We start from the raw sequence: 26,287 nt of genomic DNA, 5'->3' as shown, positions 1-26,287 counted from the left end.
ATTTTACAGGACTTTATCTTCAAAGTCTTTTAAATGCTCTTTTAAGAATAATTGTCACTTATTGACTACTTATTGTTTGCCAGACCCTGTTACAGTGTCCTATGAACATTTTGTTTGATTATCACAGCAGTTTTAGGTACTGTAGATTCTCTCAACTTTTCAAGTAAGAAATCTAACGGATATTTAGTATTCTTTTATATAACTTAAAATAGGTGAAGTGTTCCAGCAGAATTAAATAGTTTTTTTTTTTTTTTTTTTTTTTTTTTTTGAGACAGAGTTTCACTCTTGTTGCCCAGGCTGGAGTGCAATGGTGCGATCTCGGCTCATTGCAACTTCTGCCTCCCGAGTTCAAATGATTCTCCTGTCTCAGCCTCTTAAGTAGCTGGGATTACAGGTGCACGCCACCATGCCCGGCTATTTTGTATTTTTAGTAGACATGGGGTTTCAGCGTATTGGCCAGGCTGGCCTCGAACCCCTGACCTTGTGATCTGCCCTCCTCGGCCTCCCAAAGTGCTGGCTGGGATTACAGGCGTGAGCCACCGCATCCAGCCCATATAATTTTTTTTTAAAATATGATCTTGATTTCCATGTTTCGCTCAGTTTCGTAACATGGCAGAATTTCTTTAATTCATTTCATTCTCTTTGCATTAGTCATTTTTTCTTTTATTTGTCAAACACTGAATGCTGAGTATCATGCTTTGGCTATACAGTGGTGAATAAAGCAGGCATAGCCTTTGCCATCAATTGTGCTGATATTCTAATGGTGGAAGATGTGAAATAAACAGATAAACAGATGATGGTCAATAGCTAAGAAGCTAGTAACCAGAGTGCTATAATGGAAAATAAAAGGGTAGACTGGTATGAGGGGGTTACATTTATGCTGTAATTTTAATGTTGAAAAGAGACAAAGAGTTGAAAGCACTGCATCCCAGAAAGAAGCAATAGCCTGTAGGTGAATGCTGAATGCTGCAAGGTAGAGAAAACTTGATGCCTTCTAAGAACTTGAAAGTTACAGAGTAGCTGGAGCAGAAGTCAGTTGCCCTGAATGAGGGCAGAGTTGGGTTTCAGAGTGATTTAGAAAAATAGAAGATGATGGTTGGAATGTAGGATGCTTTAAATTAAGACTATAGAGGGTTTTCAATTATTGGTAATGACAAGGTCTAATGATTCCAAGGTCCATCGGAGTTAATAAGATGTGATAGAAGTTGAAAAGCCAGGGTGTTGAAAGCATCACTTACACTCCAAGAATTAGGACAGGAGTGATGTTGGAGAGAGAGGCAGTGATCCAGTAGCTAAAATAATTGACAGGTGAAGGGGCATTTGAGATTTTTAAATAAACTGCAACATGAGGGGACTGACGTGATTAGAGCTGGGCAGTTTTAGGAAAGAGGGAGAGTGGTTTGGAGGAAGCAAGGGAAATGAATGCACATTGCTTAGCATAATGCATATTGAACAGATAGTTCAGAAGTCAACCCCAGCACAATTTCCCCAATTATTCACATTTTTCATTAGTGTATATATTTGTTACAAGATATGAACCAGTATTGATACATTACTATTAACTAAAGTCCATAGTTTACATTAAGGTACACTTTGTTTTGTATAGGTCAGTGGGTTTTGACAGTGTATATAATTACATGTATCTACCGTTATGTAATGACACGTATCTGTCATTACAGTACCATGCAGATTAGTTTTATCATCTTAAAATGACCTGTGCTCCATCTGTTCATTCCTTTCCTTCCTCTTTGAACTTTAAACAGCCGCTGATCTCTTTACTGTTTACAACTTCATCTTTTCCAAATGTTGTATAATTGGGATCACAGACTATATAGCCTTTTCAGACTGGCATCTTTCACTTACCAATATGCATTTAAGGTTCCTACGTGCCTTTTTGTGGCTCAATAGTTCATTTCTTCTTATTGCAGAATACTCTTCCATTATATGGATGTTCTATGGTTTATTAACCTACTGAAGGACATCTTGATGGCTCCCAGTTTTGGTGATTTTTAATAAAGCTTCTATAAACATTAATTTGCAGGCTTTTGTGTTGACATCATTTTCAGTTCAGTTGGGTAAATATGTGAGAACATGATTGCTGGATCATATGGTAAGACTGTTTATCTTTGTTAGAAGCCACCAGACTGTCCCCACAGTCTCAGTATGGTTTTATTTTTTACATTCAAGTCTTTGATCTATTTGGAATTTATCCTGTTAGGCAGTATGAAGTAGGGTTCTAACTTTATTCTTTTCTATTTGGCTACCAAATATCCCAACACCATTTACTGACTAGTTCATCTTTTTTTCCGTCTGATTTGAAATACTTCTTTTATATATTATATTTGCATATGTATTTAAGTCTGTTTTTCTCTTATGACCCGTTGGTATGTGTCTAAACACATTCTGCTACCACGTGGTTTTAATTATTAATATGTTTTGACATTTGGTAGGACATGGTCTTGAGGTTTTTTTTTTCCTGAAGTGTTTTTTTAGATATTCTTTCCCCTTCCTGTTCTCCTTAGATAAACTTTCAAATTGAGTTGACTGGTTTAAAAACAAAACTTTCTGTTTAAATTGGCCTAGATTTAAATTAAAAAATTTATGTCTTTATGATTCTAAATCTTCCTATCCAAGAACATAGCATCTCCTTTTGTTTATAACCTTTAGTAGTATTTTTAAGTTTTCCTCTTAAAAGTCTTGTACATTTTTTGTAATGTTTCTTATGAGGTATTTTGTCCTTTTTGCTGCTATTTCAGTGGGGGTTTTCTTTCACTGACTGTGAATTTCCCTTCTTTTTCTTTTTTTTTCCTGAGATGGAGTCTGGCTCTGTCGCCCAGGCTGTAGTGCAGTGGTGCAATCTCAGCTCACCACAAACTCCGCCTCCCAGGTTCACACCATTCTCTTGCCTCAGCCTCCCCAGTAGCTGGGACTACAGGCACCCTCCCCCATGCCCGGCTAATTCTTTTTTTTTTTTTTTTTTTTTTTGTATTTTTAGTAGACACGGGGTTTCACCGTGTTAGCCAGGATGGTCTCGATCTCCTGACTTCGTGATCTGCCCGTCTTGGCCTCCCAAAGTGCTGGGATTACAGGCGTGAGCCACTGTGCCTAGCTGGGAATTTCCCTTCTTAAAGGGTAGTCAAGATTGTAGCATCTGTGTGTCTGGAAGAGAATGATGCACTGTGAGGGGGAAATTGAGATGATGATTCAGGAGAGAATCGGGATAACAACACAAATCAAGTTGTTGACTAGGTAATGGGATCCGATGCGAGCTGATTTTTCAGTCTTTACTTGCCTAGACAATGATTCTACTTTTTTATTTTACTAAGTCTTAAAAACACCATATATTTTATAGAATGAGACTTGTAGAATTCTAATGACTGTTGCACTTGTTTTGCAGATGAGAAAAGTAAAGCCCTGAGATTTTAATGTGACTTGTCTAAAAGGAGTGAGCAGAGGCAAAATTAGAAGTCAGATTTCTTTACTTCCCATTTTATGTTTTTTTCTACCTTCACTGTGCTGTGTGCCTAAGTGCTTGTATGAGCAGTTATATTTGAAGGTTAAAATTACGAATCAAGACTTACCAATCTTACATTAAATTTTTTGGTGGTTCCTCTCTCCCCATACGTTATGTTACATTGTGTTTTGTTTGACTGAAATATACCTTAGTGTTATATGGTCTGGGAAACTCAAAATATCATCATATTGAACTTAATCCTCAATATTTTAGTTCAGCATGTAGAAGTTTAGTTTACCTCCTTTTCTAATGAAGTCCTTTGGGACTTACATGAACATGTTTGTTAAATAATAGTCAAATAACATCACTGTATATATTTATCTATATTCATGTTCCATTATCTCATAAGAAATGCCTACTTAATAAGCTTAACATTAAGGGAATAATTTGATATTTGTACTCTGTATTTTGCCCCTTTTTATATGTTGTCTGGATTATGTTTTATGTAATGTATGTTACAAATCAAATTTGCATTTTGAATATGTTCAGTATATAAAGATTGCATTATTTCTGTTGTGATTTCTTTTGTATTTTTATATTAGAATTCTCTTACAGTCTGTGACATGCCTTCATGCTTATGAAAGGCATCTAAATAAGGCTCTACTCAATATTCAAGGAGCATTTATATTATCTGTTAATTTCTAAAAATATTTAGTTCATTCAGCAAAGATTTGAGTTCCCATGTCTTTTAGCTCCTACGTGCCTGCTAGGTCCTGGTATACTAAGTCCTATGAAAGCTATGCATGCCTTGTGATCGTTTACTGAGAATGATGTTTTCCAGTTTCATCCATGTTCCTACAAAGGACGTGAACTCATCATTTTTTATGGCTGCATAGTATTCCATGGTGTAGCACCACACACCGCATGTTCTCACTCATAGGTGGGAATTGAACAATGAGAACTCATGGACACGGGAAGGGGAACATCACACTCCGGGGACTGTTGTGGGGTGGGGGGAGGGGGGGAGGGACAGCATTAGGAGATATACCTAATGCTAAATGACGAGTTAATGGGTGCAGCAAAACAACATGGCACATGGATACATATGTAACAAACCTGCACATTGTGCACATGTACCCTAAAACCTAAAGTATAATAAAAAAAAAAAAAAAAAAAAGCTATGCATGCACGTACTCCTCCTTCCTCCAGTATAGACATACGTATGTCCTTGAATGGTAAACCACAGTAAAGCTTTTTTCGTAGCATTTTAGATGAAGATGTAAAGTTTAAATCACTCTAAAATAACTTTGAAAGCTACAGTTGTAAAAGTGAAGATAAAGAATGAGACATTTTTGTGCTTTCAAGAACATTGTTGAGAGTCTCTAAATCCCTGGCATGAGTCTAGGAGTTTTGTATTAACTTTCTGATAAGGAGATATTAGACATCTCCTCTTTTACAGGTGAGGTCTGTCAAAGCTTCAAATCGTTTTTCTACTGTATCACAATGCTTCTTTTGTTTAGTAATGGTTTTCAGCCTGGGTGGTATTGCTCCATTAGGGATGGTTTCAGGTGTCCCATGACAGGGGCATTACTACTGATGTTACTGATGTAGTAACTAGCAGGGATCAGGGATGCAACATGCCAGATAGTCTTTCACTAGTGTCCTTGTACGTTTTTAGTCTGACTTCATAGGTTATTAGAGGTTAACCATGCAAACATATTTGTTAACCATGTTTTTTATTATTGCTATTGATAATTTTTGTTTTGATCATTTTTCTTTTATATTTGCAATACTTTTAGGCAAATACCCTGTTATTTTGTTATGTCCTGAGAGAGGGATAATGAAGAGGTGATAGCCTCATTTTGAAAAGTTGATTGGTCTAAAAATCATTTATTAATTTAGTAATATATACAGGAATTAGAATTTAAATTTACTGTCTTTTCAATGACAATAATTTCCTTAAGAATATAAAATCTTCCTGTCACTGCTCGGCATATGGTTTTTATGATACTAAAGAGTACTTTTCAACTGAGATATAGAGCTATTTGAAATAAGAGACTTTCCAAAGTTTTATACAGCATAGGGTGTCACAAATCTTGACTCTTTTTCCAACAATAGCTTTAAATATTCTTGGCTTCCTCCTATATAGTATTGGGAATACCTTTTCAGGTAATCTCACTAACTGGTGACTGCGCCTAACATTGAGCTATAGTTCTCTCATGACTGCACAGCAGTATACCTTTAAGTAGATAGACATTTGTAAATTATATAGTGACATTGTTGAAAACTTACTGTGGGCCATTCAAAGACTTTTGAAATTTCACTTTTCTTGGAAAAGAGAATTGCAAGAATGCAAAATTGCTTTTAGTTTTCCTTGATCCTCTGACTGTAGTATTGAGCTGTATCATATACATGTTTAACCTACTGAATTTTACTGTATTCTTTTCCAGCCTCCTCAGATTTTTTCCCAAAAAACTAGTGCCTGCCAATTCATTTAGTGAGCTTATATGCGCTGTCTCACAATTACAATTCCCAGTTTTCTCATAGCATCTATACCTCGCTGTGCTGAGGGCCATTCTTGCTCGGAGCATGCATATTTTATTTAACATAGTCCTGTATGCAAGCCAGCTTCTTCAGCTGTTGCTCAAAGTAACAGTTTTGCTTTAGTAATTGAGGAAAAGTTGGCTGTATTGGACACATTTGAGAGACGGTTCATGAGTTCTCCAATAGTTAAATCCCTAATCAAAGAAAATGGATTAACTGCAGTTTGGCCTTACACCTTGACTTTGGAAACTGACCTTAAGAATGTTGGTCTTCTGTGACATCTTACAGCAGTGTGATTTATGTTATGGTCATTTATCAAATGATAAGAGAAGGAGGTATTTTTAGGTGGAAAACTGGGAAAGGTGAGAGATAATTCTCCTTTCCCTGTTCTTTGTCGCTGTCCCTGACCCCTATCTTTTTCTTTTCCCATCTCAAGATAAGGAAAAGAGAGGATGTGTCTTACAAAAAGTTTTAAAATACCAAAATGGGGTTTTAAGAAGCTTTTTGAGAGAGATGAGGATTTGCCCACCCTTTAAACAGGTAGGTGATGGAAACCTTTGGTAGACTCTTCTAAGTGCACGTGCAGATTTTCTCTTACCTTGTATTTTTACAAAATATTTTGCGTTTATTGCCACCCATCTCTTTTCTGACATCCTCTCTTCCTCCCAGCACTACTTATTGTGCGTTTTCCCCCTTATGGTTTTATTATAGTTCTATTAACTACATTTTATGAAAGGATGTACGTTTTCCACTTAGCGAACTCAGTGGAAGATACACAGAACTTGGTAATAAATAGAGCTTTATAAGGAAGATGACTTATTCTAAATATTAGTTGTACAATAGTGAAAAGTAGTATTTTTCGTGTTTTGCTCAGTGACTTTTTTTTGAGCATCAGCCATGTCAAAGGCACAATTCTAGGCCCCATTCACAATTACGGTGTTTTAACTTCAGTCACAGGAGAGCAACAGCAGTTGCTAAATAATTCTTATTTTCATTTTCTCAAATTTCAGTTGAGAATTTATTATGTGCCAGAGGGCATGGTTAAGGAGTGGCATGCCAAGGATGAGCTGTGTAACCCTGGGCCCTGCCTTCAGCAGCCCTCATGATGGGGAGATAAATAGTTAGGGAGAAAAACCTCACAAACCAACCCAACAAAAGAGAGGTGTTAAATACCAAAGCTTTATCATGTGGTGGTGAAGAGCACAGACTCTGGAGTCAGATTGTCTGCTTGTGAGGTTCTTAGCACAGCATCTAACACAAAGCAGGCACTCCCTAAGTGTTAACTATTAGTATTACAACTATTATCTGACAGATTTAGTTCAATATTTGAGTTTGCAGGTGGAATGCCTAACATTCCAAGCACAGCTTGATGTGGGGAGCTATCAAGGGCCTAAGTTCCTCAGTTTAAGAGATGTGTAAGCTGTGATCTGTAGGATGAGTAAGCATTGACTAAGAACAGCAGGGCGGGAGTGTCCTCATGAGGGACTGGAGGTCCAAGAGAGCAGGGTGGTTTTGAGAAGTGATCCAGAGATGAGATTCATGGGTGGCTTTTGTAAGCCTGACCTAATTTAGGCTTTATAAACTTGAAGTGACTTTACTTAAATACGTATTATGTTTAAGTTATGTTTTAAACAGAGATTAAAAGAAGACCCAAACAATTCTAAATAATATGACTTAGTACTATTCAAACCTATCAGCCGTCAGCTTCCTTTGTTAGAGGCTGTTCTAGTTATCTCTTACTACACAACTCTTAGTCGTAACCGTCCTAACACTTAGCTTAAAAGAGCAGTTTATCATATCTCAAAGTTATGTGGGTTAACAGCTGGGCAGTTCTTGCATGGGGTCTCTCATGAAGTTGTAGTCACATAGTGCCTGGGACTAGGGTCATCTGAAGGCTTCACTGGGATGGATGCTTAGTATGGTGAGCAGTGATGGTCGACCATCACCTGGGACCTCACCTGGCTATCAGTTGAAACTCTTACCCAAGGCCTCTGCTTGTGGCTTGAGCTTCTCACAGAATGCTGGTGGGTTCCCAGTTGGAGCATCCTAACAGCCGGTGCTCCAGGAGACCCAAATGTACTCCACATGGCTTCTTGTAAGTTATGAGTCTCAGAATGTCACTTCCACTATATTTTATTGGTCAAGCAAGTCACTGAAGTCAGTCCAGATTCAAGGGGAGGGTGGTTAGATGTCACCTCTTGATGGGAAATGGTAAGTTGATGTCAAGGGAATTATTATCATAGTTATCTTCGGAATACATAATTTGCCTGAGGCCTGTTAGTTCCATAAGTGTTGAATCAGAACTGTGAACTTAGCAAAACAATGAAAAATACCATTAGAAAAAAACAATTCTAATAAACAAAATTATAAATTCCACTTTTGATACTTGAGACACTCAATCCTCAAGAATGGAATGACAAAATGTGATACAAGGGTTTCTTCATTTTTAAATCTAACAATTATGACTTTTGACATGGAGAAAATTGTTCTGTGTTGAAAGATGTACCCATTTGTGTGTATTTATAAATATGAACAGCTGACAGGGAATCTTAACTGATTAGGTAGTCATGAAGATTTTCTTTTGTGGTGCCTTTTCATGGCTTGGTTTTAGACACATGGCCTGATAAAGATTTTAGTTTGTGAAAATTCATAAAAGCCAAATTAAAGATAATAGCATTTTTCGGCTGGGCACGGTGGCTTATGCCTGTAATTCCAGCCCTTTGGGAGGCCAAGGTGGGTGGATCACCTGAGGTCAGGAGTTCGAGACCAGCTTGGCCAATGTGGTGAAACCCTGTCTCCACTAAAAATAAAAAAATTAGCTGAGTATGGTAGTGCCCGCCTGTTATCTCAGCTAGCTGGGAGGCTGAGGTGGGAGAATTGCTTGAACCCGAGAAGTGGAGGTTGCAGTGAACTGAGATCGCACCACTGCATTCCAGGCTGGGAGACTGAGTGAGACTCTGTCTCAAAAAAAAAAAAAAGAACATAGTAGCATTTTCTGAAATTGATGGTTTTAAACATGGTATTATAGTTTATATAAAGTTTGGACAACTATGTTTATGTCACAGTTTTAACTTATACAGGGATTCACTTAAGTTTTAGAAAAAGACACTAGGCTGGACTGTGAACTTCATGAAGCAGAATCAGTCTCCTCTTGTTCACTACTTTATTCCTAAAGCCTTGCATAATGCTTGTCACCTAGAAGGTAATTAATGAACATTAGTTATGGAAAGTATTATTAACAGAGTTCTTTGGTACCTATTGAATTTTTTTTAAACAGTGTCTCTCTAATTTTTATGGAGGTGATTCACCCTGAAAGTCTTGCTTTCCTAATGAGATTAATCCAAAGGGCCGGTATCCTTTCGCACTGATATATACAAATAGCACTCCATGTGGTGGAATCAGATTATCTGAGTACTTCCAACACGATGAATGAGCAAAAATGAGAAGTTTTCCTAATTTACCATTAGATCAGAGAAGTGACTGCTGATAGAATTCATTAAAAAAAAAAATCTGTCCTTTGCACGTTTGCCTTAAGAGCTTCAAGTTCTGCAGAGTTTGTGTTTTGTTTGGGAAATTAGAAAGGTGGATTGCAAAAGAAAGCACAGTAGCACAGTTTGGATATTTGTGTGTGAAGATTGATTGATTAAGGAAGGTTCACGCCTTAATTTTCATTTACTTCCAGGCATGAGCTGACTTGTTTTTAATAGTTATGACTTCACATAGAAACTGAATGGTTGAGAGTGGTATGATGGGGCAGGAGTGGGTGTAGGGAGGATGTGATAGAGAGGAGCTCCATCTTAAATCTGCTTTCTTTGAATCTGACAGTGCAGTTTGTTGAGACAGGAGTAATACTGGTAAATAATGAAATTGAATTTGATGCTTTCAGTTCATCAGCTGACATATGCTGTGTAGGCAGTTATGTACATTCCTGCAAAGTCTGTTTTCTGTCTGGTCTGTGATTTGAGAAAAAGACATTGGAAGCTGCAACGGTATAGAAATACTGCCTACTTTTCCTTTACCCTCTTATGAACTATATGACCCAGATCTATTCATAAAAAGATGATTTTGTGGATGAACATAGTTTTGGCCGTTGTGACCATAACATCCAATTTGCCTTGGACGATTGTAGTTTATGCCTGCTGTTCCTCTGTTATGTCCAGTTAGCACCACCTTTCACTCTCGAAAGCGTACTGCTGTAGAGAATGAGTTATATAGACACCATGCTTGTAATCAACTTTCATTTGTCATTGGAAGGATAATAGCCATAAGTATACTCACGTTAAATTCACTTATAATCCCCGAACCTTTTTAAAAAATAGTATTTTAACCATACTTTTAATTACTTGGTAAGATTTAATAATTGTACATATATATATAAAAGTTCAGTATTATCTATCTGGTGGAAATACTAAAAAGTGAATTAAAAATGCCTGGGACAGAATGAGACAGTTCGTAATAGTGGGTAAGTTCTGTTTTGTAGACAATTCTGAAGGGATTTTAAGCTAGTGTGTAAAAAGATACTGCTGTGTTTGCACAAACAAGGTGTTCATCAGCACTTCATTCTTACTGGCTTTGCAGCTCTGTCCTTTTAGTGGTTCAGTAGCCAATTTTATTTTGGTGCCAGAGATATCTTTGCTTTGGTTTTTACAATTGGCTGTGGTAAAACGACATAGGAATGTCTAAAATAAAAAGGAATAGTTTCATTTCAACACCCCTTTCCCCACCATCCTTTCCAAAAGTCACAGTTTAGGTTTCTTACCTTAAAAAAGAAGTGGTTTATAAACAAAATACATAATCAATTTTATTTAACATTTGGTAAAGAAAGTATACAGGATTATTTTCTAAAATATTGAGCTGAATCATCTTTAGATTATTTTATACTGATTTTAATTTTAGTATTCAAATAATTCTTTATATCTGGCCTTTACCATGCCTTGAAATGATTGTTTTGTGTTTTTATGTCAGCATGGTATTCACAACTGCAAGTCAGTATGGGGTCATGGACCCTGGCTCCTAAAATAAGTCCAACTGTGAAAAAGGCAAAATCTAAATAATAGTGTTAAAGTACCTAATTTCTTCAGTTTAATGATGCTGCTATCCAAAAATTTTAATATCTTACAAAATCAGTAAAGTAGAAGAAAAAAGTTTTAGAATAAAAAAATTGAATGCTTGGCACGTAATAGACATTCAGTCACTATTAGTTCTTTTGTGTGTTGTTTCTCCTTTCACCATGCTCTTTAGGTGGAAGCAGCCTCACAGGCAGTTGAGCATCCTTAAAATCAGGAATCCTACCTTGTATCCTAATTTTTCTATATAATTATTAAAAAGGATTTTTTTGTATTTATTACAGTGCTAACTAATTATCCTTAAGCATATCGCTTTACTTTCCAGGGCTCATTGGAGTTCAAATTGCCCGATAAATGTTTTTACTTTTATAAATGTATATATATTTCACATACCATCAAATTTACCATTTTAGAATATTCAGTTCAGTGGGTTTTAATATGTTCATAAGTTTGTGCAACAGTATCTAATTCCTGAACAATCATCATCCCAAAAAGAAAGCTGTACTCATTAGCAGTCACTCCCATTCCCACCTCTCCTCATTCCTGGAAACCACTAATCTACTTTCTATCTGTATGGATTTGCCTGTTGTAGACATTTCATGTAAATGGAGCTCCGCAATACATGTTCTTTTGTGACCAACTTTCTTCATGTGGTTTAATTTTTTTTTTTTTTGGGGGAGACAGAGTCTCGCTGTGTTGCCCAGGCTGGAATGCAGTGGCACAATCTCAGTTCACTGTAACCTCCACCTCCCAGGTTCAAGCGATTCTCCTGCCTCAGCCTCCTGAGTAGCTGGGATTGGGTACATGCCACTGTGCCTGGCTAAGTTTTTGTATTTTTAGTAGAGACGAGGTTTCACCATGTTGGCCAGGCGGGTCTCAAACTCCTGACCTCAGGTGATCCGCCTGCCTCGGCCTCCCAAAGTGCTGGGATTATAGGCGTGAGTCACCGTGCCCGACCTCATGTAAGTGTAATTCTTTTGAGGTTCATTTATGTTGTAGCTTGTATTAGTACTGATTTTATTTTGGTAAAATACATTTAACACAAAATTTACTATTTAAATCCTTTTTAAGTGTATAATTCAGTGGCATTTAGTACATTCACAGTATTATGCAACCAACACCACTGTCCATTTTCAGAACTTTTTCATCATCCCAAGTAGAAACTCTACACCTTTGAAATAATGGCTTTCCATTTCCCCTCCTAGCCACTAGATACTTTTTTCTATGTTCTATCTTTATGAATTTGACTATTCTAGATACCTCATGGAAGTGGAAACAGAATTTTTTGTGCTTTTGTGTCAGGCTTATTTCACTTAGCATAATGTTTTCAAGGTCCATCCACGTTGTATATAGCATGCGTCAGAATTTCCTTAAGGCTGAATACTATTCCATTGTATATCACATTTTGTTTATCCATTCTTTTGTTGATGGACATTTGGCTGTTGTGAATACTATTAATACTACTCTGAACATGGGTGTACGGATATTGGTTAGAGTCCCAGCTGGATTATATGTGGTTATGCTTAATTTTTTGAGGAACTACCACACTTCACAGTAGCTACACCGTTTTTACATTCCCACCAGGGATGTACAAGGGTTCTAATTTCACTACATCCCTTCCAATAGTTGGTATCTTTCCTTTCTTAAAAAAATAGCCAGCCTAGTGAGTGTGAAGTGGCATCTCAATGTGGTTTTGATTTGCATCTCCCTAATGACTAGTGATGTTGAGCATCTTTTTATGTGCTTATTGGCCATTTGTGTATCTTACTTGGAGAAATGTCTATTCAAGTCCTTTGCCCATTTTTGAATTGGGTTGTTGCTTGTTGTTGAGATGTAGGAGTTCTTTATATATTCTGGCTGTTAATTCCTTGTCATATATATGATTTGGAATTATTTTCTCCCGTTCTGTGGTTTGACTTTTCTTTATTGATGGTATCCCTTAACGCACAAAACTTTTAATTTTGGTGTTTAATTTGTATGTGTGTTTTTTTTTTTTAATGAAGAGTTGATGTTAATTTTTAAACATTTGGTTGAATTCACCAGTGAAGCTTTCTGTTTCTGAGATTTTCTTTATGGGAGCTTTTCTTAATCAGTAATTTGGTCTTTTTACTTGTTACATAGGTCTATTCATATTTTCTGTTTCTTCTTAAGTCAGTTTCTTTTCTTTTTTCTTTTTTTCTTTGAACACCTAAGCATATCATAGAGTTAGTTTCAATAGTTTCCTGTCTTTGTAGGAATTTGTCCATTTTAACTAGGTTATCCAATTCGTTGGCATAAAGTTGTTCATAGTGTTTTTTAAAATCCTTTTTATTTCAGTGAGGTTGAGAGTAATGTTCCCTCTTTATTTTCTGATCCTAATAAATTGAGTCACCTTTCTTTCTTGGCCAGTCTAACCAAAGGTTTTTCAGTTTTGTTGATCCTTTAAAAAAAAGAAACAACTTGTTTTCATTGGATTTTCTCAATTGTGTTTCTGTTGTCTGTTTCATTTATTGCCTCTCTTTATTGTTTCCCTCCTTCTCCTTTGCTTGCTTTGGGTTTACTTGCTCTTTTTCCTTGTTTCTTAAGGTATAATCTTAGGTTATTGATTTGAGATCTTTTTCACCAATTCTTTAGATTGTAGCAAAATAAACATAGCATACAATTTACCATCTTAATAGTATTAAATACCTGCATAATGTTGTGAACTATAGTCCCTACCTACTTCCAGAACTCCTTAAAACTGAAACTGTATACCCATTAAACAATTAAACAGTAACTCCCCATTCCCTGCTCCCCAGGCCCCCTGGCAACCACCATTCTACTTTCTGTCAATGATTTTTACTACTCTTTTTTTTTCTGTTTTTGAAGATATGGTCTCACTCTGTCACCCAGGCTGGAGTGCAGTGGCGCAATCATGGCTCACTGCAGCAAGTGATCCTTCCACCTCAGCCTCTCGAATAGCTGGGACTACAAGTGTGTGCCACCATGCCTGGCTAATTTAAAAAATTTCTTGTAGAGACAAGGTCCCACTATTTTGCCCAGGCTGGTCTCACTCCTAGGCTGGAGCAATCCTTCCACCTTCATCTCCCAAAGTGCTGGAATTACAGGTACAAGCCACTGTGCCCGGCCTTGATTTTGACTACTCTTAGTACCTCATCTAAGGGGCATCATACAGCATTTGCCCTGTTGTGACCAGCTTATTTCACTTAGCGTAATGGCTTTAAAGTTCATCCCTGTTGTAGCATATCTCAGAATTTCCTTTTTATAAAGGATGGATAGTATTCCATGTATGTATGTACCACATTTTGCTTATCCATTTGTGTGTCTGTGGACACTTTGGGTTGCTTCCACGTTTTAGCTATTGTGAATAATGCTGCTATGAACATGGGTGTACCACTATCTCCTCCAGACCCTGCCTGTTTCAGTCCTTTGGAGTATATACCCGGAAGGGGAATTGCTGGAGCATATGGTAATTCTATTTTTAATTATTTGAGGAACCATTATACTGTTTTACACAGCACCTGTAGCGTTTTATATTCCCACCAACAGTGCACAAGTGTTTCAATTTCTCCACATCTTTGTCAACATTTATCATTTTTTCTGTTTTTCTTTATAATAGCCATCCTGATAGGTGTGAGGTGGTATTGAGATCGTCTTTTTTTTTTTTTTTTAAAATGTAGGTGCTTATAGGTGTGAATTTCCCTCTCACTGTTTTATTGCACCCTTAAGTTTTCTTGGGTTATGTTTTCCTTTTCATTAATCTCAAAGTATTTTCTAATTTCTCCTGTGATTTTTTTTCTTTGACCCATTGGCTATTTAGGAGGATGTTGATTTTCACATATTTTAATTTTCTACATTTCTTTGTTCTTTCAAATTTTATTCTACTGTCTTTGGAGAACATGCTTTCTATGATTTTTATCTTTTCAAATCTGTAGAGACTTGTTTTATGGCTTAACATTGTTTATCCTGGGTAATATCCATATGCCCTTGAGAATAATATATTGTATTATTTTTAGTTGAAATAATTTATAGATGTTGATAATGTATTGTGTTATTAGAGGAAAATATATGTCGTTTTCATCTGATGATTTAATACTTTGAGGCTATCCTTTTGACTTATATAAATAACTCCCTGTTTATGTTATCTCAATTTATTGGGAGGCATCTCTGTGGCCAGAACATAGCATGTTTAAGTGACAGGTATGAATCTTGTTAGTGCCTATTACTGCCCGGTAACTGGCATCATGGGCAAGGAACTGAACTTCAGTAAATGGAGGACTTGGTTTGCTGTGAATGTTTTGAATACTGAATGAGTCCTTTGCTTATTATAATTTTTGAGAGCCTAAGCACATGATGTTTCATAGGTTATATGGATGATTACTCTGCTTTACTATTATCATTAATTACCATAAAGCATGCCCATGAAATGCATGTTTGCTACGTGCTTGGCCTGTCATTTAAATAGATCTGTTTTACTGACCTATGATTTATCTACAACAAAAAGCATCCCTTGTACGTGTATGGTTTGATAGTTTGATGAGTTCTGACAAATATATACACCTATATAAGTATCATCCCAACCAAGATAGGATTTAATCACTCCCAAAAGTTCCTTCCACTTGTGCAATTACTAATATGCATTGTCACTATAGAGTAAATTTCCTTTTCTAGAATTTCATAAAATGAAATGGTATTGTCAGTACTCCTGTGACTAGCACTAAGTATGTTTCTAAGATGAATTCAAATTTTTGTATGTATCAATATTCCTGTTTTTTGGGGAAGAGGTATTGTGTTAATATATTACAATTTATCCATTCATCTGTTGATGGGCATTTGGATAGTATCCAGGTTTTGACTCTATGAACAGAGCCTCTGTGAACATTCTTATAAAGAGTACTGGATAGTATGCTTTCATTTTCATGTCCTTAAGGGAGATTATGGTTCTGTGATTTCATTTGATGTAAGCCTTAGATACTTGTTATTTGATTTCCAAATATTTGGGTATTTTTATGCTATCGTTTTGTTATCAATTTGTAGTTTAATTTTGTTATGGTCAAAGAATGTACTTTGTATGACTTTAGTCCTTTTAAATTTATCAGTGTTTGTTTTATAGGACAGAATGTAGTCCATTTTGTTGAATTTTCCATGCGCATGAAAAAAAATGGGTATAGTGCCATGAGTGAGTGGATTGTTGTGTAATGCCAGTCAGGTCAAGTTGCATGATAGTGTCATTCAGGTATTCCATATCAGTACTTTTTTTTCTTGTGTTATCAAGTCATTGAGGGGCCATGTTGAAGTTTCCAGTAGATTTGTCTGTTTTTCCTTTCAGCTCTATCGATGTTTCCTTTATATATTTTGAAGTTCTATTTTTGTGTTCATGCACATTTAGAATTATGTTTTCTTGGGGGACTTAACCGTTTTGTTATTATGTGCTGTCTCTCTTTATCCCTGTTAGTATTCCTTGTTATGAAAACTGCTAACAGTAGTGAATTGATACAAGTGTAGTTGGTTTACAATCTTAATCTGCCATTTTTCTAGATGATTGGTTATGTTTCTTCTGTTTTCTCTTTCTATCTTTTGTGTATCAATCAAATAGTTTTTATGGTTTTTTTTTTTAATTTAAAACATTTTTTTTGAGACAGGATCTCACTCTATCTCTCAGGATGGAGTACAGTGGTGCCATCACAGCTCACTGCATCCTTGACCTCTGGGGCTCAAGTGAACCTCCAACCTCAGGCCATTCACTGTGCCCCTAGGAGCTGGGACCATTTCTGGCTAATTTTTGTATTATTTTTTGTAGAGATGGGGTTTCACAGTGTTGCCCAGGCTGGTCTCGAACTTCCAGACTCAAGCCATCTGCCCGCCTAGGCCTCCCAAAATGCTAGGATTATAGGTGTGAGCCACTGCACCCAAGCTATTTTATTTTCATTTCTCTCTTAAAAGTATTTGTAATGGTGGCTCTCTGTTAAATTTTTTCATTTTTTTTCTCTCTGTACTTCAGTTTGGATACTTTCAGCATATTTTCAAATTTACTGATCTTTCATTCTTACCTGATTAATTCCATCTACTTTTTAATTTTTCATATTTTTTGTCTCTAGACTTTTTTCTGGGCCCTTTTTAATATATCATTTCTTCATCATTATGTGGATGATTTCCAGCATACTTATAATAGCTTATATAAATATATATTTATAAATATATATAATAGCTTATATAAAGTCCTTGACTGCTAATTTCATCATCTTTGTTATTTCTGCATTCTCAGTTGACTGAATTTTCTGCTAGTTGTGTATGGTAGTTTTCTTCTTCATATCATGTCGTCATATCATTTTATTGAATGCTTAATATTTTGAATTTTACATTGTTGAGCATCAGGTGTTGTATTCCTGTTAAGGAGTATTGGACTTTATTTTTTCAGAAGTTGTTACATTTGTCTGTGGCTTATGTTGTTAGGCGGTATGTAGGTATGGTTGAGCTGCGTTGCTAGGGTCTAAACTCCCCTGTATATCCACTGAATGCTCTGGATTTTCAATAGATGCTTCACTGTGGTCTCATCTCTGACAACTGTGTGAGCTTTGGATCTCTTTAGCATATCGCCCTCGTCACTTTTTGACCAGTTTCATGGAGTTTTTTACCTGTGCATGAGTGGGTTTTTCAGAAAGTCTTCACTGATACTTGGAAAGTGCCTCTAGGCAGAAAGTTGAGGCAAACTTCTGGCTTATCTAATTCATTTTCCTTCTTGGGGATTATCATTCAGTGCTGCCTATGGCTTCATGTCTTTAAAAAGTTAACCTCAGTGTGTATTTTAAATCTATTTTTCCAGTTTTCTAATTGTTTACAATGGGAGTGTAAGTCTGGTCTGTTTTTCCACCCTGGTTGGAAGTGGAAGTCATGGCCTACCATTTTATTTTCAACGCTTTTTTTTTTCCTACCCAGAATTAGCCTGAAATGCCTCATCTACGATTACTAATAAGAGAGCCTGTTAATTTTGTTTGAAAAATTTAAAGGAACTAGTTTACAGTTTTTCAACCATGTTATTAATGAAAATTAAATTTGTCTACTTTATCGTAGTCTCCCTTTTTATCGTAGTCTTTGGTCTATAACAGTTAAGGGGCAGGGGGAAGCCAGATGTATTATTAAGTAATTTTTACTTTTCTTATTTTTTAGACCTAAGGATTGTCTTCGGTCTATTATGAGAAGAGTGAACCACAAAGATCCTCACGTTGCTATGCAAGCTTTGACTGTGAGTGGTTTTGTTTTAACCTGTACCGCAAAATTATCTGCCACAGTTGAGCCTCTTTAACTTCTGATTTTGTGCTTTTAGCTTCTAGGAGCATGTGTATCAAACTGTGGCAAAATTTTTCATTTAGAAGTATGTTCAAGAGATTTTGCTAGTGAAGTAAGCAACGTATTAAATAAGGTAAGGAGCATTATTTCCAGAAATTAAGACAGTCTTCTTTCTTCACATATTTTATTGTTTAAATCTTCACAAAGGACTATTCTGTGCTTTTTAAGAAATCCTTTCTAGGCTGTGTCTATCCAGTATATAAATAAATATTATGTTTTGTTGAAGAGACTGTGGATTCATGTAACTTTGAGTTAGTTTTTTCAAGCCATATTAGAGTATTTTTAACCTGTTCTTTTCCATCATACTTTCATCTGATAAGAAAACAGGTATTTCTATATCTAATTAAATAATATCAGTCTATTTTAGGTACTGTTTTTGTAGGCACAAGGTATTTTCCTAATGGAGAACCTTTCAGAAATACTGCCAAAAGTCTATGGCACCGTTGAGTTTTTATCTTTATCATTAAGGCCACTTCCTGGCCATCACAGGATGTTTTTTTTTTTTTTGAGACGGAGTCTCGCTCTGTCACCCAGGCTGGAGTGCAGTGGCGCAATCTCGGCTCACTGCAAGCTCCCCCTCCCGGGTTCACGCCATTCTCCTGCCTCAGCCTCTCCGAGTAGCTGGGACTACAGGCGCCCGCCACCACGTCTGGCTCATTTTTTTGTATTTTTAGTAGAGACGGGGTTTCACCGTGGTCTCGATCTCCTGACCTTGTGATCCGCCCGCCTCGGCATCCCAAAGTGCTGGGATTACAAGCGTTAGCCACCGCGCCCGGCCCCATCACAGGATTTTAATACTATACTGCTGTTCTTACTGGCCGAACCCACAGCTGGAGTTGCCTCAAAAGTGGTGGCGGGGGAGTTCCCACAAGGGACTACCCTAAACTGTTCCAGATAGGGCCAGATGAGAGTCCAAAAAAGGAGGCACTAAATGCCAGGGTGATCAGTCGAAAGCATTTATTAGGGGAACTTACACAGTAGGGCTGCAGTTTATAGGAGGTTTTAAGGAATTTGGCTCAGGGTCGGGGCTGGTTTCTACGTGTTTAGCAACATATTTGATCTTTTAGTGTTTCGGGCCACAACCTGAACAACTGTATCAGTGCCTGAGAATGTTCAAGGCCCCAGTTTGGGTCCAAACCTATGGTGGAAAACATGCAGCTGGCTGAGTCACAGAGCGGGACAAGGCACTCTGTTTTTCTACTGGGACACAGAAAGAAAGCAGGGAGAACTGGGGACCCTACAACTGCCCACTCAACTGTAGAATTCCAGTCACACAATTCAGGACATTTTTAAATTTTCACTTAGTAATATGTGAGTTTCCCCAGTAAAAATTTGTGCATTCTAAAGGTAATTATTTTTGGCTCTTTTAGGGGGAGTATTGTAAATCAAGAAAAAGTTTTTGTATGTTAAAATGGAAAATGCCTCATGTTTTTGGGAAAAATGAGTAGTTCCAGGTTACAGTAGAAAAAAAGCAGTATAGAAATATAGTAAGAATGTAAAATTCTGTACTTTTCAATCATCATGTTTAAGTGATAATTCTTTCCCTTTCCTGCTTTATGCAGTTAATATTTATTTTCTCCTAATTAATAAACATTATGTCTTTTAATGTCCTGAATGTCCATCGAGATTACAACTGTTTATGAAGAGATTCTAATACCATGTTTTTTGTAATGTAGGTGAAAAATGTGGTATACTTACCTGTGTGTAATAGTGCAAACAGCCATTTCCAAAAACGACTACCTATAGGCAAGAGGACTTCTCTTTATTTTCTGAATGTTTTACAATGAACATATTGGTTTTGTGCTTAATAACATCCCGCCTTCTTTTTTTTTTTTGAGACAGTGTCTCTCTTTGTCACTCAGGCTGGAGTACAGTGATCTCAGCTCACTGCAACCTCCGCCTCCCAGGTTCAAGTGATTCTCCTGCCTCAGCCTCCTGAGTAGCTGGGATTACAGGCATGCACCACCACGCCTGGCTGGTTTTTGTAGCTTTAGCAGAGACAGGGCTTTACCATGTTGGTCAGGCTGGTCTCGAACTCCTGACCTCGTGATTGCCCACCTCGGCCTCCCAAAGTGCTGGGATTACAGGCATGAGCCACCGCGCCCAGCCAACATCCTGCCCTTTTTAAAAATTTTTTAAATTTTTTAAATTTTTAAAAATTAAACAAATTAAGTTCATGTATAGTCTCAATAAAGCATTTACAAATCCACTATATGCTCCCTGACCAAAATACAGATTACATGTACACTTAGGAAGAATTCTTTTTCTTCTAATAGAGTAATCTAAAAGTCTAACCTCCATTTTTAAAAGCTTTAGCCAATTATTTAGTAAGTATTGATTTGAAATACATTCATGACATTTCATAGAGGAGTTATTTCTTCTCTGGTATCTGTGAAGGTTTCTTTATGTCTATTACATCAAATAGCAAGACTTCAAATTATTGCCACTATGAAGATACATTAGTATTTTAATGAACTGGCCAGGTTTTTTTCCTTAATAAGCAATGAGTAAAATAATTTATTTTGAAAACTCACTACATTTATCTCTTTCTTTAATACAGAAGAATAATGCCCTGTACACCTGCCTTAGACTAACTTGGATCTTTGTTATACATCAACCATAAAGAGTTACGTTATTTTGGGCTGAGTGTGGTGGCTCATGCCTGTAATCGCAGGACTTTGGGAGGCTGAGGCGGGTGAATCACTTGGGGTCAGGAGTTCAAGACCAGCCTGGCCAACATGGTGAAACCCTGCCTGTACTAAGAGTACAAGAATTAGCTGGGCATGGTCGTGCGCGCCTGTAATCCTACTCGGGAGGTTGACGCAGGAAAATCGCTTGAACCTCCACCCCCCACCCCCCTCTGGGAGGCAGAGGTTGCAGTGTGCTGAGAGTGAGCCACTGCACTCCAGCCTCTGCCACAGGGTGAGACTCTGTCTCAAAAAACAAACCAAAAAAAAAAAAAAAAGAATAAAAAGAGGTTATTTTGAAGAAATTAAATTTTTAAGATGATTAACGTGCAATGTACCTCAAATTAGGCCCCAGATAATTAAGCATCATGGAAAAAATGCATAGTCATGAACATTAAGAAGTCAGGAATTCGGAATAAAGGAACTGTATCATTTATTCTCTCCTTCCAACTTTTTTATTGCTTTGCAAAAAGCAAACACTTTTCCTTGTCTTACTGATGTACAAACCTTGCTTCATTGTAAAATATTCTGAAAAGTCCTTTCAGATCTCCAAAATGTTATTACCTATTTAATGCTTTAATTTTGAAGTGAGATATACATGATGGGTTTTTTCATAGTGTGAACATTAGTTTTATTTCTAATAACTATATTTTCTTATTTGTCTATAGCTATGCATAACTTGTGATTCAAAAAATATCACTTTATAACTTTACTATTTAAAATGTCTGTATTAAATCATTGGCTAGGAAATCGGTGCTCTTTTATTTCTTTTTCTATTTTACAGGGTCATCCTAAAGTATGTGAAAAATTAAAGGCTCTTATGGTTGAATGGACAGATGAATTTAAGAATGATCCACAGCTTAGTCTAATATCAGCAATGATTAAGAACCTTAAGGAACAAGGAGTTACATTCCCAGCTATTGGCTCTCAGGTATTTTGGGAATGAAGTTGTGTGTGTGCTACAGTTTGTTTCTCTTAAATAGATATATTTATTTGAATTTTTTTCTTCATTCCCAGGTAATTTTTACTACTTCAGAGGAATTTTCGTTATTAATACTAATTGTATTAGTAACTAGTTGTATTGCTAGTTAGTGATACTAGTTTTCTGGCATTCAAAGGTGCCAGAAAAGTATTATAATGGAATATTAATGTCCTCCAACCTCTCTACTTCTTTGTAAATGAATTGGTTTAACATTTTGCAGTTTTTGAAATTTTTTGATATAGTTTTTGTTTGTTTTTGAGATGGAGTCTCACTCTGTTGCCCTGGATGGAGTGCAGTGGCATGATGTCGGCTCACTGCCGCCCTGGATGGAGTGCAGTGGCGTGATCTTGGCTCACTGCAACCTCTGCCTCTTGGGTTCAAGCGATTCTCCTGCCTCAGCCTCCTGAGTAGCTGGGACTACAGGCACGCACAGCCACACCTGGAAATTTTTTTTTTTTTTTTAATAGAGGTGGGTTTTAACATGTTGGCCAGGCTGGTTTCGAACTCCTGACCTCAGGTGTTCTGCCCGCCTTGGCCTCCCAAAGTGCTGGGATTACAGGTGTGAGCCACCGGGCCCGGCCAGTACAGTTTTAATAATATACACAAAATAGCTTTATTAATTAGGTAACATTGTCTTTTTAAATGCTCTTAATGCTATAATTTTCTACAAAGAATGACAGCTCAGAAATCAGGATATCCTTAAAAGTTAGGGATGACTTGAGAGATTCTATTGATGAGGAAATTTATGAATTCCTGTATTAACAATGAGAGGACTCTAGAAGGGGTAAATGGGAAGAGAAGCACCTGAAGCATTTTCTCCTTAGTAAGAGCCAACGAGTACATAAGTCTTCCTTTCCCCAGTGGGTATGGCTAAATAGCTTAACTTTCCTCTCCTGTCCGCCCTCGTGCCAAAAAAATTCAGTCTCTATTTTATGTCGTGTAGAAAAAAAATCAAGAAATGTCTTTTTTATTCCTATTTCTATTTTGGGTAACCTTCCTTTAGGATGCCCAACTAATCAAGAGGCTTAAAATATGTGCTGATTTACTACACTGTCTTTCTCCAGTTTATTGACTGGGACAGACTGTAATGAGCGATGTGAAACCATGAACAGAAATCTGTGAGTGTGGAGGGCTTATGTTTTGACCACTTCAGGGAGTCATGTAGCTTATCTACATTCATCCAGACCTACATGTGCTTTCTTCCCAAGGCATTTCCAGTTTATCTGAGCACTCTTGAGATGTGAAGACTCAAAAATGTATCTGGGAGAGGAAGGGAGCAAAGGACATTTTTCTTCTTAAAAAAATTTTGGTTTATGATTGGCTTTACAATGATAAATTATGTCTTTGAAAATTTAGTCATTCATAACTGATAGCTGGGTTTTACTACACAGTATAGTTTCTAGAATCTGTATAATTAAGGAAAAATCTGAAGCAGAATAATCCAAGACATTATACATTCCTTGACAACAAAAACAATGTTTGTTTATCAAAGAGTAGACTCACTGCAGAGAACCCACCTACACTAGGTAGAGAAAATGCAAGCCCACTAAATATCTAGAGTCTTTGGTTCTTGTTAACTCAAAACATGGTTTGACCAGCATCACTGGCATTATCTGGAAGCTTGTTAGAAATGCAGCATGGTTGAACCCACTCCAGACCTATGGGTTCATTATCTCCATTTTAACAAGATCTTCAGAGGATTTATATGCACGTTGAGGTCTGAGAAGCACTGCTGCTCTAGAGGACAGCCTTCAGTGCAAGTGAAAACTGCATTTCAGTCCACAAAGGGACTTATCTTGTAAGAAAAGGAAGAATTAATGATTGTGCTGTATGTACCTTTGTTTGGTTAATCTAGAATGTTAGCCAGGGAAACAGTTTTAGGGAGCCTCTAATCTAATCCGCTCATTTTTACAGATGAGGAAACTGAGACTCAGAATGGTTAAGTGACTTGCCCAGGGACACAACTCATAGTTGACAGCTGGAACTAGAACACAGGCATGCTGATTCTCAGTCCAGTGTTCTTTTCACTGCCCGAGTCTGCCTTCTTTGATAGAGAGGTTAGTGAATATGTGTCTGTCTAGACCAGGCTAACAGTGGAGTGAACACTGGCAAGAGCATTATGTCTTGATTGGTGGAGAAACTAGTTTATTCTCTTGTTCAAGAGATTCAGGACATAGAAGAGCAATAGTAAACATAGGACTTAATTTTCATCCTTTGATCTAGATATTATAAAGTATGTAACAGCTAATCTTATCATAGTGGCTGTATTTCACCTACAAGAAATATATATATAAAGTAAAATATGATGAGGTAGAATGATTTTTTTAGTGGTTTCTGAAAAGCTTATTAGAAACCCTACATGTAAAGAGCTTCACATTAAATGAAAAAAATAAATCATCTAAGTTCAACTGCAGAACTCCCTGTAGATTTTAAAGCCACTTAGTTACTTAAGTTATTACTGTGTTTTCATCAGACTAGATTTTTGTTAGGGCATACTTAACAAAAACCTCTGAAGATATATTTTTCTAAGTATGTTTTTTTCATCTGAGTACAGAAGAAAATAATGTAAAAATATTAAGAAAAGTGGTAGTCACCAGACTCCTGCTGATGCAGTTCTGTTAGCACTAACTTTTGATGTAAAGATAGAAGTAGGCTAGCAGCACTGCTACCGTAGTTGGCTGCTTAATAAGGCAAGTGTTATCGTTACATTTAGAACCTGATGATAGAAAGGAACTTTGAATAAAAAGTGCAGTTCAGAAACATACGGCTTCACATAGCTTATTTCTGCACTTCTCGACTGGTAGAGATTTCTTCACACACCATAGAAGTTCAAATCTATCTAATTGTGAAGTTTGCCAAATTGTGAACAAAAATTTATATAAACCATAAAAGTTATTTCTGACCAGGCATACCTGTAGTTTTCAGAAATGTCTGATAATTAAAACATCATCTAAAGAAAATTACAACTAGAGATAGGTCAGAATTGAGAGTGTTTAAAGTTGTATTCCGTGAACACCAAAAAGTTTTTTTCTTCTCAGCTCTTCTAAAAATAAATGACTGGCCGGGCGCGGTAGCTCAAGCCTGTAATCCTAGCACTTTGGGAGGCCGAGGCGGGAGGATCACGAGGTCAGGAGATCGAGACCATCCTGGCTAACATGGTGAAACCCCGTCTCCACTAAAAATACAAAAAATTAGCCAGGCATAGTGGTGGGTGCCTGTAGTCCTAGCTACTCAGGAGGCTGAGGCGGGAGAATGGCGTGAACCCGGGAGGCGGAGCTTGCAGTGAGCCAAGATCGCGCCACTGTACTCCAGCCTGGGCGACAGAGCGAGACTCTGTCTCATAAATAAATAAATAAATGCCTGTGCATTTGTTTGACAATACGAAATCCAGTAAGTGAGGAATGTAGAACTGTATTTTATTATAATGTCGAATATTTTTCCTTTCATACCCTCAACAAACATTGATTGACTGCTTGTAATATTTAGGCACATTCCCTCAGGGAACATACAGTCTGGTTGTGGAGACAGACATGTAATCAGACAATTATAAGAAAAGCTGAGATTATTGCCTGTTACAATGTTCCAGTCAGTGTTCTAAGTGCCGTACATGTGGCAATTTGAATGTTTTTTGGAATTTCATTTTTAAATTGTTTGTCCCGGGAGTGACAATATACATTCATAACTTTTCGTGATCTACTTTGAGTTAATATTTGATGTAAAATATAGCAACTTTGCATCTGTAGAGCTCTATTTACGCTGTAGTTGTCATGTGTATTACCTCTACATACCTTATAAGCCCCGGAGGTAGTGTTACATACTTTTTGTTTTAAACCCTGAATGAACCCATCTCATCTGATTTTGGAATCACATGTGTTAATTTAATACTTTAAATAGGCTGTGAGGTGCCCATGAGGTGTAGGTGCTAATATTGTACTCATTTTATTGATGAGGAATTTGAGGCACCAAGAGGCTAATTTGCCCAGTGTCATCCAGCTAGAAAGTGGTAGATCTGGGATTTGAACTCATGTCTGTCTGACTTCACAACTTACATTCTTAACCACTCATATCACAGTACCTTGTTTAAAGGTGTTATCATAAGAACAAACAAGAGAATGTGTAATTAACAGGTTAAGGGTGCTTCACTGACAGTGATATTTTAGCTGATTACTGACTGATGTGTTCAAACTCAAAAGGGAAAAAGTGAATGGAGCAAAGGGGGAGAACGTTG

At 37.0% G+C, this 26,287-nt stretch overlaps 1 protein-coding gene across 3 annotated transcripts in view; it reads left to right on the top strand.

Annotated features, from left to right (window-relative positions):
• STAM (signal transducing adaptor molecule) overlaps positions 1-26,287 on the top strand; it is a 73,498-nt gene that overhangs the window by 23,313 nt on the left and 23,898 nt on the right. The window contains exons 1-4 of one of the 3 annotated variants that reach the window (XM_030819239.1): positions 6,435-6,538; positions 18,211-18,286; positions 18,368-18,463; positions 21,862-22,008. In XM_030819239.1, the coding sequence (XP_030675099.1) occupies positions 18,236-18,286; positions 18,368-18,463; positions 21,862-22,008 (294 nt within the window). In that variant the 5' untranslated portion in view covers positions 6,435-6,538; positions 18,211-18,235. Of the gene's footprint in view, positions 1-6,434; positions 6,539-18,210; positions 18,287-18,367; positions 18,464-21,861; positions 22,009-26,287 lie in introns of those variants that run through there. The other 2 variants (XM_003257686.4, XM_030819237.1) reach the window with 2 other exon arrangements.

Source organism: Nomascus leucogenys, chromosome 9, assembly GCF_006542625.1.
Source record: "Nomascus leucogenys isolate Asia chromosome 9, Asia_NLE_v1, whole genome shotgun sequence".
Taxonomy (NCBI): domain Eukaryota; kingdom Metazoa; phylum Chordata; class Mammalia; order Primates; family Hylobatidae; genus Nomascus; species Nomascus leucogenys.
The sequence above is the reverse complement of the archived record's forward strand: the minus strand, read 5'-3'. Positions and strand labels throughout refer to the sequence as shown.